This window comes from Python bivittatus, unplaced genomic scaffold (assembly GCF_059951505.1).
Source record: "Python bivittatus isolate LINGU-HERP-01145 unplaced genomic scaffold, Pbiv_v1 ctg000610_np1212, whole genome shotgun sequence".
NCBI lineage: Eukaryota > Metazoa > Chordata > Lepidosauria > Squamata > Pythonidae > Python > Python bivittatus.
In genome coordinates, this window is record NW_028277088.1 from 38,118,524 (window position 1) to 38,137,448 (window position 18,925).

The 18,925-nt window shown below is 38.3% G+C and overlaps 1 protein-coding gene across 2 annotated transcripts in view; it reads right to left on the bottom strand.

Moving 5' to 3' along the window:
- The window catches only part of NGLY1 (N-glycanase 1), a 25,345-nt gene continuing 6,420 nt past the window's right edge, over nucleotides 1-18,925 (bottom strand). Inside the window, exons 3-12 of one of the 2 annotated variants that reach the window (XM_007428955.4) lie at nucleotides 18,182-18,397; nucleotides 16,105-16,267; nucleotides 15,007-15,226; nucleotides 14,135-14,256; nucleotides 12,746-12,891; nucleotides 12,408-12,518; nucleotides 8,210-8,374; nucleotides 5,030-5,215; nucleotides 2,888-3,065; nucleotides 4-688 (exon numbers count right to left, since the gene is read on the bottom strand). In XM_007428955.4, the coding sequence (XP_007429017.1) occupies nucleotides 516-688; nucleotides 2,888-3,065; nucleotides 5,030-5,215; nucleotides 8,210-8,374; nucleotides 12,408-12,518; nucleotides 12,746-12,891; nucleotides 14,135-14,256; nucleotides 15,007-15,226; nucleotides 16,105-16,267; nucleotides 18,182-18,397 (1,680 nt within the window). In that variant the 3' untranslated portion in view covers nucleotides 4-515. Of the gene's footprint in view, nucleotides 689-2,887; nucleotides 3,066-5,029; nucleotides 5,216-8,209; nucleotides 8,375-12,407; nucleotides 12,519-12,745; nucleotides 12,892-14,134; nucleotides 14,257-15,006; nucleotides 15,227-16,104; nucleotides 16,268-18,181; nucleotides 18,398-18,925 lie in introns of both variants that reach the window. The other variant, XM_007428956.4, reaches the window with a different exon arrangement.

Consider the following 18,925-nt stretch of genomic DNA (forward strand, 5'->3'; position numbering starts at 1 on the left):
TTATAGTTTATTAGTTTACTTTAATATTGTCAATGCAATAAATTGTCTACTATAAAATTACAAGTAAACAGAAATATTAACCATCACACAAAAGTGTTTTTAAAAAATGACATTCCAGAATCCAGAATTAAGACACTAAAATTTTCATTCCATTTTTTAAAAACTTTTTTTACAGATTAAATATTTTAACTTATATTTTCAAACTTGAAAGAATATGCAGCAGATGCTATGCATGATTACTTAGCATTTTCCTCAATTGAGTTTTCTCTCTATAGGTATTCATAGAATTGCTTTTTGAATGAAAAATTCTACATCCTTTTTCCCTTTGATATGTTTGTTACATATTTTCAAGGAAACAGAATAATTTAGAATTTCACTGTAATTCATATTAGCAAAGTCTGTTTCTTCTCACCAGTCATACAGAAAGCACAGTATCTTGAAGGGTTTTTTACACCATTTGTTTACCTTTTAAAAGTATTTTGTCCTGGCATCTTCTCTGAATATTTGTATAATATTCAGAGGTCACTGAATTTGATAATTATCTCAAAACAATCTTCATCCTCTTTTAAACTTTGTCTAAATAGCTGTGCATGTTGCCATGCAATATTGCCATCTCCTCCACTTAGTTCAGCTTCCAAGGTAACGTTTGTTGCGTTGGAAATATCAGGATAAGAATGAAGCCTTTTATCTAAACAAATGGAAACAAAAAAACCCTGTTAAAACAATATTTTAATAACAAAATATTAAATATAAGGACATTGATAAGCCCTGCAAATTATTTATTATACAATAATAATAATTGTTTAGACCATTGTCAGAATTTGTTTACATCTAATAGAGCAGGCAAGTGAATACATATTGGCTTGAGAAAAAATTAAGAATCTGTGATGTCTGTTTTAATTTTCAGCCCACGTTACCATCTTCTTGAATATCTGAAATGACATATGCATTTTCTTTTCTACATTCTTTTTTCTGAGTCTATAATACATATATTACATCTGATATACATTGCACATATTTGGAAATTGGGATGTGTGCATTATTACTGTTCCAAAACTGGTTCCACATTGAAAATGAGTTTGACTAGTTGCCATGGTCTCCAAAACAGGAAGTAACTTAGAAAATGCAAAACATGCATCCTTAAAAAAAGAGGATCAGGCTGCATTAGTGGACAATAATGCAAAAGATTTAAGGAGAAAAAAGAGACTTATGAAAACTAAAAAAAATTCACAGAAAACCCTTAGCAACTTCTAAGTTGCTGTATAATTAATTAAAAGGAAAGGATTCAAATGATGAGGAAAGGATCAAAGTAGGTTCAGAGGAAGATGTTCTGTGTTTTACAGGCACTACTTGAGAACACCTGGCTGAAAATTTATTTATAGGATAATAGAGAGGGGCAAGCAGGGGTCCTTCCTCCCTTACTCAGAAGAAACTTGTATAGTTAGTAAAAAGCATTTTTAATAACGAGTGCAATTATAAGATGTAAGCAAGGATAAATTAAAAACACCTGAGACAATCTAGTCAGTTAAAAGTTGAACTGTATAACGAATTATTAAATTCATAAAAACCCTATGTGGAGTAGCATGGATTTTGCCCATCTGGCCTGAACATCTCAAGAGGGCCTGCTGAGAATTCCTGTTCCATAGGATATGCATGGGATGAATTAGATGGCAACCCTTTTCTATAGTGGCCTCCATCTTCTGGAAAGGCTTCTGAAGGTATGTGTAGCACCCACCCTCTTTGCATTCTGCAAAGTGGTTGAAATAGCTTTATCTCACAGTACTTTTGACCCTGATTTATTGGGACTGCTCCCTCTGGTACATAGGTGTTGTTTTGTCTTAATTTGTTCCTTTTGTTTTTTCTACTTCTACAGCCCCAGAGTGCCCCAGACTGGGGCAATAAATTAATGTAAAATAATGGGCAACATTATCCCATTATTGAGGAAAAAAATCTAACTCTTAAGAAAGAGTTTTGTTTCAAACAAATGCAGGGTTACATACATTTGTTTTAACATAACTCTCGCAATAGCAACATGATCCTATGGTTATTTAATCAGAATTAATTTGCAGTGGGACAAGAGCTTGGCAGCATCTCTTGGTCAGTCATGGGTTGAGATGTACAACTGTCATCAGTATACTGATGATACCTGTCTCCAACAACCTCATGTAGATGTTAAACAGTAGGGGTGAAAGTTTTGAGCCCTGAGGAAAAGCCCAGGGAATATGATTTCTCCCCTCCCCTGCTAACAACGCTGACTGAAACTGGCCCCAGAGAAAGGAGAACTACCATAATATCATGCCTTCCACTCCCAGAAGGATATCATGGTCACTGATATTGAAAGCCTCTGAGAGATCTAGGAGGACCATCTTTCTAGGTGTCTGTTCTGACATTTCATATCTCATACTTCTTTGGAAAACCAAGGAACTCCCTGGGATCAACGTACAGAGGGAGCCAACAATCTGGAATGGGCAATCTGATCCAAGGGCCTTGTCACCTGCCCATTCTAGGTAGAAACTAAGGCCTCAGATAAATAGCCCACCAGATCCGGGGGAGGGGGGGATCACCCTTTGAAGCTCTCTAAGTCCGTTAGGTGCCTGGGGTGGACCAGTCTAATAGGTCCTATATCCCTGCAGAGGGGGAATGGGTAGCACCAGTAAACCAAAAAGCAATCAGAGTGACCTGACCATAACAAAAGATTTATGGTGATGTCTTCCACCTTCAAATCATGTCATAACTGCCTCAAGACACTTGGCTTATGTTTTATGACAATTAAGAAAATTAATAAGCATGATGTATTGTTAGCATTAGATACAATATATGATCATCACAACCTTAATTTTTAATATTCTTCCACTGTTTGCAACTACTTATTAAATTTTATACATGCCTCCATTAACATCAACTACAATGTTTCCAGAGTGCAGTGTCCACTTTACTCTTCCACTCTCAAATGTCTGGTTGGTTGTTCTGACTGAAATGTTTTCTATTTTTAGACCAACTGAGCCACACTCAAACTTCCAACAGATATAGCCAGATGAGAAGCCTTCCTTTCGAGCTAAATAAACCTAGTTAGGAACACAAAAAAAATGTGCATATTAAACACTGAATTGCAGTGCATTAAAATTGTGATGTTGCACTCAATTTAGTGCATAATCACTTCAGTGATAATAACAAGGAAATCTTAATTAATGGAGCTACCTTTTAAAAGTGCAAACCTTAGTATATTTAGTCATATATCCCACTGAGTTATGTGCAGCTTACTTCCTACTAAGTACTAAGCATTCGTTCTATTAAAAAATAGTAATAATTTCTAAAAGGAATTCTATATACAACTTTTGCAGAATTCACATCTTTTCTCTACGTTTTACAATTCATATGCAGACAGTTTCATGGATAATTTAAAGGGTTTGTGTTTTACAAAATAATACTGTACACATCTGCAAGGAAATAAAATTGCAGATATAAAAAAACCTATCTGACTCTAAGATTCAGACGTACAGCAATGAGGCATAAATGTGCTGAAATGAGTACACCCAAGAGTAAAAGGGTGATAGTTTAGTCCCTTGTTTTCAAAATAGTCAGCCACTATCAGCTTCAATTAGGAGGTCTTATATATCTGGACCTGCACAGCTGAACTAGTTTCAGAACAGCTGATCAAAGATCTGTATACAGGTAGTGGTAGTCCTTGCTTAGTGGCCATAATTGGGACCAGCAGCTCTGTTGTTAAGCAAAACAGTCACTAAGTGGGAAATCACATAACCGTGACTGTGCTTTCCTTTTTCCCACTCTCCTGCCCTTTGGAATGCTCTCCCCAGCAGTGGGATAGCCAGCTTGAAACTGGCAAGACTCATCAGTTTCACATCTCCACTTTTGTTTGCCTTCTAACCACTCCTCCACCATGTACTGGGATAATTAGCAAGAAGGAAATTAATGTTTGTATTCATATTCATTGAAGAGGAAGGCATTACAAGAGAGTAAGCAGGCACACAATGGCAAATACATATCAAAAGGAATGTGGTGGCATTGGCAGTCATGAGCGTGCTACACAGACAGCCCAATGTATTCCCCATTGTGTGCCTGCTTACTCTCTTGTAATCCCTTCCTCTTCAATTTCTCTGCTCTGCAGGGGATGGGGGGGAAGAAAAACAGGTCAAGTGTAGAACAACATGTACTGACTATAATGGTGATCACGTGACTGAGGGACGCTGCAAAGGTTGTAAATGTGGACATTGGTTGTAAAATTATTTTTCAGCACTGTCGTATGTTTGAATGGTCACTGAACAAGGCAGTTGCTAAGTGAGCACTACCTGTATTATTTTTTAAGCTGGATGAAGCTACTGTGTACATAGATACTAATGCTAGGTAAGGTTGCCCATTTCAATTATCTTCTGCTACTTCTTCATGTTTAATCTGCCAGTCCTCTTTCTGTGTTCTACTTAAGAGTGCCAGCTGTTCTTTAATTTCTTCACAAATTTAAAGGGAACAGGTAGGATCTTAATGAATGCATGAAGACTGATGTGCTTTGTCCCTTTGCAGGTAGCTAAATAAAATTAGGATAAAAAAATTCTACATAGTTCTTATGTTGAATAAGGATAGATGTAAGATAAAGACCCTCACTCTAGAATTAAATAAATAATTCTCTAGATAGGCAAACTTCTAATAACAGTAATAATTATACCAGTTCTTTCAGAGGAAGGTCATGTAAGCTACTTTAACAAAGAAGTGTTTTAGAAAAGGGTGTGCAGTGCTTTGGATTTGAAGGGACAGAAGTGCTTTGGAGTGTGCTTGTGCATGCACATAGCACCTGTCAGCAGCTTCTTAAAGCAAATGTTTATTTTAGTAGTCACTAAACTACTAAACTTACACTGCAGCTGCACCCACTGGACCCCAGGAAAAGATTCAACTTTTGCCCAAGTAGTTGCCAACAGCTGCCATGTGAGCATCCCTGCATGTGTGCTCCAAGCACCTTTTCCCTTTGAATGTGAAGCACTGTGCAACCCTATTTTAGAATAATGTTTTTTCTACTTACCATTTTCCAATCTGATTCAATCTTTCTCCATAAAGAGTCCATTTTCCAAACACCTTTCTCCCAACCACTGATTTTTTCATTGTTATTGGATATTCGTGTGTAACAGTCTTCCACTATATTATAGCTGAGGTGAAAAAGCTTGGAGGCCTTCTCTTTTTCAGTTGGAATAAAGACCGCTTCTTTATTCTAAATTACCAAACCCAAAACTTAAGTTAGCTTCTCATCAGACATTTAATAAATGTTGCTAATGATTTATAATAAATATATGATACAAACACACATTTTATATGATATATTTCTGTGTAAATTCTAAAGCAATTGGTAAAAGCTGTTCTCCAATTATACTGCCTAGGGATGACAAATTCTGCTCTGCTTTCGACAACTCAAACTGTTTGAAGTATACATTCAGTCTATCTTGTTTTCTCCTCAGTTCATAAAAAATTTGGTACAAATTCTATATGGAAATACATGGGCATTATTGTAAAAATTATTTTCAAAATTTACATTTTATAACCATTTTTCCTAATGCATTTCTTATGAGAAATACATAAAAATGTTTATCTTTGGAGGAATAATTTTTAAAAATTGCATGTATTTTGTATGGCTTTCTCAGGTATACTGTATTTTTACGACAATAAGACACCCCCATGTACAAGACGACCCCCACTTTTCCAACCCAAAATTAAGAAATCAATATTTTAAAGATAGTGCAGAACACATTTTTATTTAGTAATTAGTTAACATTTACCTGATACACTCGGTGGGAGGAGGTCCAAACCGTCTTTCTGCAGCTCTATTTCCAGGCTCTTTTGCATAACTGATTACATTCAAGCACGAGTGAAACTGCAGATAGCTTGTCTCTGCAAACAGCCTTCCTCTAATTGGTTTGTTCAGCATCAGCTGACGTCAGTTACATCAGGCTTGTGATTGGAGGAAGTCTGTTTGGGAGACAAGCTATTTCACTCGTGATTGGAGGCTAGCAATAGGAGGAAGCCTCTCTGCAGAAACAAAGTATGGGCATTTTTGCAACCGCGCGATTCTCGGATGACTTCCTTGAATAAGACGCCCTTCAATTTTTAGGGTAAGGATTTTAGAAAAAAGTATCGTCTTATAGTCGGAAAAATACGGTACATTTTTTGACTAAATCGGTACATCACAAAATTTTTAAAAAGTGTAAAAACTGAAAGGTGATTGCATTCAGATTCTCATGTCAGTTTGGGAAATGAGAATTAATATTAGCTAAAATTAGCTGATATTAACAGATGAACCAAACAAATTTTGCTAACATGCCAAGAAGTATGACTACTTTACTAATTACAGGTAGTCCTTGCTTAACAACCATTCATTCAGTGACTGTTCAAAATTACAACGGTGCTGAAAAAATGGACTTATGACCTGTGCTCAAAGTTATAGTCATTGCAGTGCCCCTGTGGCCACATGATCAAAATTCGGGCACTTCACAGCCTGCCTGCACTTATGACCATAGGGGTGCGGCAACTCCTTCCACTTGCCTATCTCCTCCTCATCTATGCCCTTTTGGCCATCCTGCACAGTGACACTCGGTGGCAGCAGTGCTAGGCCTGGGGCTGAGGTAGAGGCATGGGGCCTTCAGCAGTTTCAGCCAGCTGCTATCACTTCTCACACCTCTACTTCAGACCCAGCACTGCCACTGCCACTGAGAAATGCCGCCTCAAGCCCCACACCACAGCCAGCTACCCCAGCACCTTTGAGCAAAGCTCCAGTTGCTCCCGCTGGCCTGCCCTCCACAGTCTCTGCTGCGCCCAGCTGACCTTCACTGTTTTCCTCCCGCTGCTGATGAGGCACGTCTGGCCTGATCCTACTGTATGCGAGGCAGCTGCTGGGTGCGCCAGGCCTTCTTCCCAAGGCTGCTTGTGCCATTCTCCAAGTCACTCACACCATTCCTTCTCCAAATTGCGCGCCCCATTTTTGTGATCCTTTGGAAACCTTCTGGTCTTCCCCAGGTCTCATGAGAATGGATGCGCTATTTGGAGAACAGCAGGAGCCTCATTCCTGCGGTGAATCAGAAGACCTCATTCTCCAAATTGCATGCCCCATTTCATCTCCAAATTGCATGCCCGTTCTCGTGAGACCTGGGGAAGACCAAAAGGTGGGCTTTGTGCAATGGTGCTGGGGTGGCTGGCCGCAGTGTGGGGCTTGAGGTAGTATTTCTCAGTGGCAGCGGTGGCGCTGGAGCTGAAGTAGATGCCTGGGGATGGTGGTAGCTGGCTGAGATTACTAAAGGCCCCGGGCATCTACTTCAGCCCAGCCCTGGCACTGCTTCTGAGTGCCACCGTGCAGGGTGGCCAAAAGGGCATAGATGTCAGGGGGAGATAGGCAGTTGGAGGGAGTTGCAGCACCCTTGCAGTTGTAAGTGCTGCTGGGCTGGGCTGGGCTGGGCTGGGCTGGGCTGGGCTGGGCTGGGCTGGGCTGGGGCAGCTGAGGCTTCCCAGGGTGTGGCAGTTTTGCACCACCCTGCTCGGCCAGGCTGGGGAAGCTGAGGTTTCCAGGGGTGGCGGCAGCTTTGCGCAGCACCCCCCAACTTGCGCGCAGCCTGCACTGGGCCTCCCAAGGCCTTCCCCACCCCCCTGCGGCACTCTTGCACTCCTTACTTGGGACTCCCTCCCCTTAACGACCCACGATTCTCACTTAACAGCAACCGGGAGTGCCAGGATTGCGGTCACTAAGCGAAGCAGTCACGTGATGTCTCGCTTTACAACTGCATTGCTTAGCGATGGAAATTCTGGTCCCAACTGTGGTTGTGAGGACTACCTGTACAGTACTCAATAAAAATAGTGACATTTTAATGTTAATATTTTTTTTAAAAATTGCTTTGTATTTTAGTTGTTTATAATTTTAGTGTTCCATTAATAGGAAGTTGGACTATAAATCTAATGAATAAATAAGTCTGCTTTCCTTTGTTCACTTGGGGTCTATTTACTGTTGAGATTTTGGTTCTAATTTGCTCTGGATAATAGCTCAAACAAATTGAAATGCTACACTACAATTTTTTGGTTGAAATAAATAGGAGAAATTTGTGGCAATGAAAACCAATAAAATACAAGCATAATTAAATTTCTTTGAACAGAGGCCGTAAAACCAACAAGCCAATTAGGGCTTACACTAAGAATTCTAAAAATTGCTATTAGATGCTGTAAATACCTTTAAAGCAATTTCACCTCTGGCAACTCTCCAAGCCAATGATCCAGACACTCGCCCACCAAGTTCTTCTGGCTTTGGTGTTTTAGGAGAAATGAACTCAACAAGCTCCACAATGAGTCTCTCTAAGAGCTCGTTTTTCCTTGCGTCACTTAATATTTGCTGTCTCTAGGATTAGTGAAAACAATAAAATCAGATTCTTATACCTATCTACTCAAAGGCAAATATTCTCAGAAAACTATATGAAGGATTAGAATATGAATTTCTTTCTACCAAATCGTAATAAAGATAAAAATAATGTATGATAATTTATTTTAATATAATCTTAGGTATCAGCTGTAATTTGTATCACCATTTATTTATTAATTAAATTTGTATGCTGCTGAATCATTCTCACAGCAACTTACAACAAAATTAGTTTTAATTAGCATTAATATTAAAGTGCAGTTAAGTATAAAGACCAAAAGAAAAAAGGTTGAAAATTACCATTACAAGAGAATATGTGTAGCTCAAGGTTGAACTGTGGAGTCCCTGGGGTTCTCTGAGCTTGATTGTTTTCTTGCAACCATTTTGTTACCTGCTTGGTAACATCTTCAGTGCTAGAATGGAATGGGGTTTTGTTTTGTTTTATTTTCCCCCCCTCTGGTAGTTCCTTGATTAGGGTATTGTTTACTGCTTGATTGTATGTCTGGTGGTAATCTTGGTGTTAATCTCTGCTTATCTGGGTGATGGTTGCTGGTGAGGAGATGTTTTGGTCTTTTGTTTTCCTTTTTATTGTCTCTTTTGAATGGTGTGTAAATGTGGTTTATCTCTATGTGTCTGTTGATGGTTGCCTTGTCTGAATACCAAGCTTCCAGGAATTCCCTTGCATTTTTGGATTTAGCTCAGTCTAAGATGCTGACAGTTTCCCAGTTGAAACTATGGTTAAGTCTGTCCATGTGTTGTGAGATTAAGGAGTTTTTGTGTCTTCTGACTGGTAGTTGGTGTTCATGGATGCGCTCTGCTAGCCTTCTGCCTGTCTGTGCTACATAGTGGTTGTTACAGTCCTTACACTGCATCATCACCCAAATAAGCAGAGATTAACACCAAGATTATCACCAGACATACAATCAGCAGTAAACAATACCCTAATCAAGGAAGTACCAGAGGGAAAATATAAAACAAAACAAAACCCACACCCCCACCAACACTGGCAGGGCATGCCACTGTATATAAACAGAGAGCAAACCCCATTCCATTCTAGCACTGAAGATGTTACCTAGCCAGGTAATGAAATGTTTGCATGAAAACAACCAAGCTCAGAGAACCCCAAGGACTCCAGAAGGTTGAAAATTTTTAACATTAGATTAAATCATGCCGTAACAGTAGAGTTAGCGGAAATTGACAGTTCTATTTATTTCTACTGCAAGCATGACTAACAGTGAAATCATATGTATGTCTATTTAATAAGTCCTACTGAATTCTGTAGGATTTATTTCTGGGTAAGGAAGCATACAAATAAGATATAGAAGCCCATTACACCTAGCTATTATTAAAAATTTAACGTTAACTTGATAATGAACTTTTGGATTTATTCTATTTGTAAATTTTATTCCAAGTTTGGATTAGTTCTGTACCCACTTTTTAATTCTAAGCTAAAGAAAAAAAACCTTAAAAGAAAGCATGTTGGCTGGATCAAAAATGTTATTCCATATGATTGTCTGTCCTTAGAGTATAAGAGTTAATGTTGTGAATAAGACAATACTTAATAATTTGATACTTTAAAAAGGTTATATTCCTAATGACAGATGCTTTGTCCTATCAAGCACTATACAATTTCACAGTTTTAACTGAAAAATAGGTATTCAACTAGATCATTGATGAATCAATTTAGATCACATGAGCCTTCAACAAGTCTATCTATGTATAGAGCATACTGTTTGTTAGTATTCAAACATTTCAGAGAGGGGGAAATAATTATTTTCATGAAAGCTGCCTCTGATTTTTTATATTGACAACTCTGCAAAACAAAAACAGTACAGCCAACATCTTCAGAGAGCTAGAAGGGCTCTAGAAACACTTAAGGGATATAAAGAAATCCAAAGATTTGCTGTATCTGCCAAAATTGGACTTTTTGAAACACTTATAGGCAACTCTAAATAGAATTTGCTAAGCATGTATATTTCTCCTGATTAAAATTCCATAAGAGAAAAATAAGCTTTAAAAATCAATGTATAGGGAATGTACATAACAAAGAAGGACCTTGGTAGTGATTTGGGGAAGAAGAGATTGAGATCTGACTCTGTGAAACAGAATCTGTGACACAGAATGTATGCCACAACAGGGCTACAGGCCCACTTACTCCTCTTTAGGAGGGCCACATTCAGTTGTGGAACAGTTTATCACTTATATTAGGTGGTGGTATAATTTTTTCCTGCCATCATCTTGTAATTTACATATAGCCAATTTTCCATAAAGAAATAGTGCATGTATTTATAGTGATACAGTGGGGCAAAAAAGTATTTAGTCAGCCACCAATTGTGCAAGTTCTCCCACTTAAAAAGATGAGAGAGGCCTGTAATTTTCATCATAGGTATACCTCAACTATGAGAGACAAAATGGGGGGGAAAATCCAGAAAATCACATTGTCTGATTTTTAAAGAATTTATTTGCAAATCATGGTGGAAAATAACTATTTGGTCAATATCAAAAGTTCATCTCAATACTTTGTTATATATCCTTTGTTGGCAATGACAGAGGTCAAACGTTTTCTGTAAGTCTTCACAAGGTTTTCACACACTGTTGCTGGTATTTTGGCCCATTCCTCCATGCAGATCTCCTCTAGAGCAGTGATGTTTTGGGGCTGTCGCTGGGCAACACAGATTTTCAACTCCCTCCAAAGGTTTTCCATGGGGTTGAGATCTGGAGACTGGCTAGGCCACTCCAGGACCTTGAAATGCTTCTTACAAAGCCACTCCTTCATTGCCCGGGCGGTGTGTTTGGGATCATTGTCATGCTGAAAGACCCAGCCACATTTCATCTTCAATGCCCTTGCTGATGGAAGGAGGTGTTCACTCAAAATCTCACAATACATGTCCCCATTCATTCTTTCCTTTACACGGATCAGTCGTCCTGGTCCCTTTGCAGAAAAACAGCCCCAAAGCATGATGTTTCCACCCCCATGTTTCACAGTAGGTATGGTGTTCTTTGGATGCAACTCAGCATTCTCTCTCCTCCAAACACGAGGAGTTGAGTTTAGACCAAAACGTTCTACTTTGGTTTCATCTGACCATATGACATTCTCCCAATCCTCTTCTGGATCATCCAAATGCTCTCTAGCAAACTTCAGACGGGCCCAGACATGTATTGGCTTAAGCAGGGGGACACATCTGGCACTGCAGGATTTGAGTCCCTGGCAGCATAGTGTGTTACTGATGGTAGCCTTTGTTACTTTGGTCCCAGCTCTCTGCAGGTCATTCACTAGGTCCCCCCGTGTGGTTCTGGGATTTTTGCTCACCGTTCTTGTGATCATTTTGATCCCACGGGGTGAGACCTTGCATGGAGCCCCAGATCGAGGGAGATTATGAGTGGTCTTGTATGTCTTCCATTTTCTAATTCTTGCTCCCACAGTTGATTTCTTCACACCAAGCTGCTTCCTATTGCAGATTCAGTCTTCCCAGCCTGGTGCAGGTCTACAATTTTGTTTCTGGTGTCCTTCGACAGCTCTTTGGTCTTGGCCATAGTGGAGTTTGGAGTATGACTGTTTGAGGTTGTGGACAGGTGTCTTTTATACTGATAACAAGGTCAAACAGGTGCCATTACTACAGGTAACAAGTGGAGGACAGAGGAGCCTCTTAAAGAAGTAGTTACAGGTCTGTGAGAGAGTTGCTTGTTTGTAGGTGACCAAATACTTATTTTCCACCATGATTTGCAAATAAATTCTTTAAAAATCAGACAATGTGATTTTCTGGATTTTTTCCCCCCATTTTGTCTCTCATAGTTGAGGTATACCTATGATGAAAATTACAGGCCTCTCTCATCTTTTTAAGTGGGAGAACTTGCACAATTGGTGGCTGACTAAATACTTTTTTGCCCCACTGTAAGTCTGTATCTTTCTCAATTAACTGTGAACAGCAACAGGTTACATTTTCAATCCTTGATTCAAGAGCAGTTTGATTTCAACCTTTCTGTAAATTTAATAGATAAAGTTAAAACTACATACAATTTTGTTAAGATTATTGATTGTTTCTCGTAGCACAGTTTCTTTGACCTGTGTCCTTCTAGGAAGCAATTCTTCATGTTTACAAGAGTAACGCCAGGTGACATCAACAACCTGAAAAGCACAAATTGTGAAAGAAAATACCTTAATCATGCAGTATCATAGAGAGAAAATAGATTGACTTTCAAGCATGTTAAGATTGGAACAATTCTAGTGAAGAAACAATCTCCTCCTTGTCATGCATCTATGACTGCTTTGACATTAGAACCAATGCTACAGCCAAAGCTGTAGAATGGAAGTTATGGAAGTTATGTTTAATTCAGTAAACACTGTTCACCTACCTCCTCTTTAGAAAAGGCAATAATATATGACAGTTTTTTCCCCCATCCAATCTCATACAAAAGGGGTTTATCACAAACATTTTCACAAGGGTCGCAATGAAGCCACCTTTGCTGTGATACAGAATAAACTTCAGTCCACACATGATCTGAGAAAAAAAAAATCAAAGGGAAGCAGTGAGCATTAAAAAGGAATCTTCTCAATTTTAGAATGCTGAACTTTTCAAAGAGAATATTCCACTTGAATTACATTTGCTTCTTTATTTAAATATATACTCTCCCTATGTTGCATTATCAAGATCACTTAAAGGAAAAGCATGAAGATATTGTCTAATTGTAGTGATGACTCATGACCTAGACTGTTTAGAAAGGAGATTAGACTAATTCATAGAGAATAAGGGCATTGGTTATTAGTATCTCTCTCTCTCTTTCTCTCTCATTCTTCCTCCCCCCTCCCTCCCCCCCTCCCTCCCTCCCCCTCCCCTTGTTACCTGTCCTAAACTAATAAATCTCAGAATGGGATACAATTAATAAAGTGAAACAATGAAAAGCAATCTAGCTAAAAACAAACTGACCAAATAACAGTTACTGGAAATAAAAGCGTGTTCTTTTCGTTGCACTATCTTCCCAAGGATTCCATAGCTGGGGTTCCAACTATAAGAATACCCTCTTAGTTCTTTTAATAGTGGAGCACAGCCCCCTCAGCAGCTGAATATTGAAGCAGCATTACATTGGGCCTCATTATAGGCTTCTCATTGTGATCTGATAGGTCTCCTCTGTGTGTGTGTGTGTATGTGTATGTATGTATAAGCTCAAAGAGACATACATAAAATTCCCTACTCCTGATTTTCAATCTCAACATTAACTCTGTCAGACAGACTGGGCTGAGAAAATATTCTCGATAAGTTCTGTGGATGAGGCTTCAACTTGGATATCCCCAATACCTGCCCAACTCCCTTTACTACCACATTGCTTCTCAGATATCAACCAAATATCTGCTCCCTTTCTAGGTCTAACCTTTGGGTGAAGAAGCTTCTTTACTGCTCACCTTCCCCAGTTCCAAGTGTATGAGTCTTCCTGTGTCTCCAAAATAATTTATTTCATGATGTCAAAAACCCCCTTAGTAAAAATGGTAGGTGTATGTGGTAGTACTAATAAATGTATTCCTTCATAAGTGGAAATGTAAGAGGCCACATCAATATATTCTGATGCGAGCTACAACTGTGAACTCAGTGGGACTGAGATGAATAGGACTGCACTAAAGCTACAAACTGCAAGCCACTGAAATGGCCCTTGGAACAGTACTACTGACTTTGTCTGCACAATTTTAGAGTGCCTAGGATATATTTTGCAGTTCTGATTTTAACATAAGATATTCTAAAACATCTATACCTGTTGCATCCCAAATGTATCTTGCTTCAAATCCTACCGCTCTACAACAAAGTGTAAAGCAATTGGCCCATTCACCACAACGCCCTCGTCTAGTTTCCAGGAGCTTCTCAGGATTGTTGTATCTGGGCATACAATTTTTAAAAAATGCAGCTTTCAGTCACTGCCACAAGAACCAAAATCATTCAATTATCTTAACAGTTCTCCATAACTACCAACAGCTAAGAAATTAATTATAGGTCAAATATTACGTTATTGAAATTTGTCTTTTGGACTATTATATCCAAGAGTTCTTTCAGGCACTTATCACAGTACTTTAGCTTGCTTATTTTCCTCTCCTATCACTATTTCTTTTGAATCATGTGAAGCCAAAAACAAAGTACTTTATGGCTTAAATGAAACATCGCTTCCCATTTCAAATATTTAAGCAGGTAATTAATTATTATCGGAATAACTCCAGACCTGTAAAATCCTATTATCTGATTCCTGCTAAAAATACAACTTACAAAACTAGCACTGATACTTTAATATTTTTCATTTATTAATAGCACTACTGCTCAAGTCCAGGTTTCATATTAAATCTTGAAACAATGGAATCTGAATGACTATTTTCCTAAGACATATCCATGGTCCTCAGCTCACCAATATAACAATAATTTTAAAAGAAATCAGAAAGTAGACAAGCCACGTATTCTACACTATCTGATAGCAAACTTAAAGCACAACAATATTGTGCTACCCAATGGTTCTTTTGTCCATGCATTATACATGGAATTCCAGTCTATGCAAACTGAGATACAAGTGAAATGCATGTACTAAATTAATAAGGCCTAATACAAACCCAACTGATAAAGACATCTATTTACTAAACTCACCTTGGAAACCTATTGCTGAACTGGCACTGGTTACAGAAATGATTTTCAACTCTGCTTGCATCCCATCTCAGATCATCGTCATTAGGTGACAAATTATTTTTAGTTTCTGTCTGGCCCCCACATTTACTACATCGAAGGTTATTTACCCACTCGAAAAAACTACATTTAAACCAGTTGAGGAGCTCCAGCAGTAGAATATCCTCTTCTCTCAGAATAGTATCTACACATTTAAAAAAAGGAATTAGAATTAAAACAGGAATCCAAACATTAAATTACAATACCCATTTACAGGAAGTACACAGAATTAAAAGGAAAATAATTTCTGAAGGAGCACCAAGAAATAGTAATTTTATATCAAATATGGTACAGGGGTAATAGGTAATAAGAAAATATTATTACATTTTTAGGGAGATATTGAGTTTCTGAATCTAAGACACACCTGCTTTGTTCATTACTGCCCTTACTGAAAGGCTGAAAAAAAAAATTAGTAGTTTTAAAAGTCTCAGGAACTGAAAGAAATTCTTCATAAATCCAGAGCCAGGAAACTAGGAATACTAGCATGCCATACATGAGTACTAGGACACTTCCACTGCCATAACCAACATAGAAACAATAAGGTGATAGACCTTCAACATTTACATTCAAGTTCTCAACTTAGAATTTAAACCAAGTCATGCTTAAGTTTGGTTTTTTCCTACCTGGAGATGCAACATTAAGGCAGTTAATCTGAAGGTACTGGGTATAAAACCCCCCGATAAACTACTTCTAGTATAACTTAGCAGAATTGTTTCTAAGTGAAGTAAAAATATTTGTTTATTAGATAAATATGAATCAATGACAAAGATGATCACCTTTAACAGAATCATGACAACTGTAGTAGAAATAACTGCAGCATCCTCTAGACCATCTTTGTTTCAGACTACATAAATGCAAAGCAACAATTCTTAGACCTATATGAAAAATACATAGCTTTGCCATTTCTAAAGCTATTCCCAAATGCATCTCCTGTGACTGCTTTGTATGTTAACAGATGAATGCATCTATATGGAAATATTCTGTTTGATGCTGTCAGATTTTCAAACTGTATTCAGATATTACCTCTGTCCATTTTTCGGGCTTGTGTTAGCTTTTCCTGAGCTTCCTTTTTCAGCTTTTGGAGTGGAATATAAGCCAGCGCTTTCTTTTGTAAAACTGGGTTTTCGTACGCCATTACATGCAGAAAATTTGACTGAAGTGTCTTCAAGAAAATTGATTCAGTTGTCTAAAATGAGGAAAAAAATCTCATTTCAGTTGTTCTAAACAGAGTTTCTAGGAATTTCTGATAAATTTATTCTTCTAAATAAGTCTTCTTAAATCTGATGACCTTGAGACAGATTCTAACAACACAGATTTCAAGAGAGCTATGCTGTTCAGGGCTACTGGAAGTTACGGTCCAAATATATCTGGGGAACAACGGTTTGAAAAAGGCTGTTTGAAATGTCTCAAAAAGGATGTTTGTGCTAGTATGAGAGGCTTCTTCACAAACTTCAGTAAAATAAATACAGACAAACTGTACAAGCATAAGTATCTCCCGTAGTTCAAAACTAGTATGTAATGTGAAATAGCTGGGTACACTCTTTTTAACCATGGCATGACTAAGGTATAGAAATAACAGCAACCATTAAACATTTCTACATTTATGCCAATAACATCAGATTCCACGGAAGACTATAGTAAAGAATAAACAGACTATTGTCAGCATATACCTAGATTAGAAGCTAATAAACATGTTTCTAGCACAATTAGTCAATCATAGGCAATTATAAGGTGATTAACAAATAAAGGCATATAGCACATTCATATGGAAGCAGCACAGTCCTTGGAATAATCTTTTAGGAAAATTGCAGTCTGTTGCAAATCAGTCGCTGAGTAATTATAGGTCTGAGAACATCCCCAAATATGGGATCATCAAAATGTATATCCTTTTTCATAGCAAGTTCTTTTGTTCAGTCTCTAAGCCCCTCAGAAATTTTGAAGGAATATTGGCTGGCCCTTCCATAGCTGACAGTGAGTCACTTGCTGGTTCCTGACATTTCTCAGGACTTATCTTAGAAGACGTTGTGAAATATAGTAGGTCAGTTTGTGACACCACACTGAACCTAGTAACTTAGAGTCTGAAATGCAATTTTACAGTATCTTTAGTTGGGAAGAAGAATGAAGTGACCCATCCCCCCTTTCCTTTATCAACTGTTTTCCACACAGTGTCCTAAGATATTTTATGAGGTAGGAAAGGAAGTGGAACCCAGACCTAGATCCCTACAAACCTCACACTTTAACATTGGCATGGGCAAACCTTTAGATCCAATGTACTTTTGGAATAATCTGTACTTCTGAAATAATCAGAAACATTCATTTACCAGAAGGCAAACTGACATATTATCTTTTCTGTGTGCATAGTGACATGCTTCCATACAAAGCATAGGGAGGGGCACATATGATCCAGAGACATCCACTGGCACACAGTAGGAGTACTGACTCCTACAACTCAGAGTCACATTCGTGAGATGGGCAGCTATATAAATTTGATCAATCAATAAATAAACATTCTTGCTTTAAGAAATCTCTGGTAGAAATTGAATGTGCAGATATACTGCAACAAGTATCACCAATATATGTACATCCAGCAAAACTGATACATGTACATTCATCTAGGAGTGTATGAATCGGCTCTGATCCAATCTGAACAGCTGATTAGATCTTTCACCCAATTTGGAAATTCCAGCTGATTCACAGATTGAAAGTATCAATCTGATTTGATCAAATCACCTTCAAAATAAATCTCCAAATAATCACATAATCCTATAATCAGCATGATTATATATGCAGGCATGGAAGTAATTTTAGTATGGTTTGCAAGTATTTAATAAAATATCATGTAAAGTGACCTTAAATCCATTATAAATGTTATTTTCATACTGTAAGGCATGTTCACTATTGTGATTCATTGGGAATATGCTTGAAGACGAAATGCTTATGTAATATAACTTTATAAAATTTACATAAGCATGGAAAGTAATGTTTCCAGGAATTAACATATGAATTACATTTCCATTTCACACTGTGGTTTAGGTCTTTAATTTCCATTCCCAATTTCAAATATTAATTGCTCAGTGTAACAGACTTTAAAAGAGGTTACCATGACAGCAGACTGAGTAGTTGGGTCTAAGCTGGTGTTAACAGTATGTGTTGACTGAAGTGCAGTAGGCTCTGCATTTGTTATCTTCCCAGAGGATCCTGATTTGATTTGATCTGATTCATGTAATCGGCTATTTCTTTCCCCAGCAATCAGATTTCGAATTCTGCACAGCTGCTCAATTGATGCCTCCTTAGGAAAAGTAAGATGAGTTTCCCCCTGAAATTACAGTTACAAAAGTGAAGTCATCTATATTAAGAAACATTTTGGTCTGAATTATACCATCTCTGCTAGCTTGGCAAAATAAATGCATAAATAAAAAGTACTCTTGCCAACTACAGGCAATGGGGAAGTACTGTTTCCAACAAGCAAAGTCAATGGGAAAGCCGGCAGGAAGTCACAAGTCCTGGGCAGCTCACAAACAGAACAGTGGGCAGGTGCATGCTATGGCTGCTGCAGAGTGTGGGAGGGCACACAGCTGCTGCAGCGCAAGTGCAGCTGGGTGCGGGGAGCTGCAGCCCAGCACAAGCACAGCCAGGCAAGCACACATGTGCTATGGAGTGCAGGTGGGGGGGGGGGTGCTGTGAGCCAGCACATGCTATGGAGTACAAGATGCCTTGGATTTCATACTCCATAGCCAGGCTCCTTGGGAGAAAAAGCAGCAGGAGCGGGTGTGACTTACAGGAGCAAGTTGTGACCTTCCCTGCTAGCTTCCCCATTGACTTTGCTTGTGGGAAGCTGGCAGGG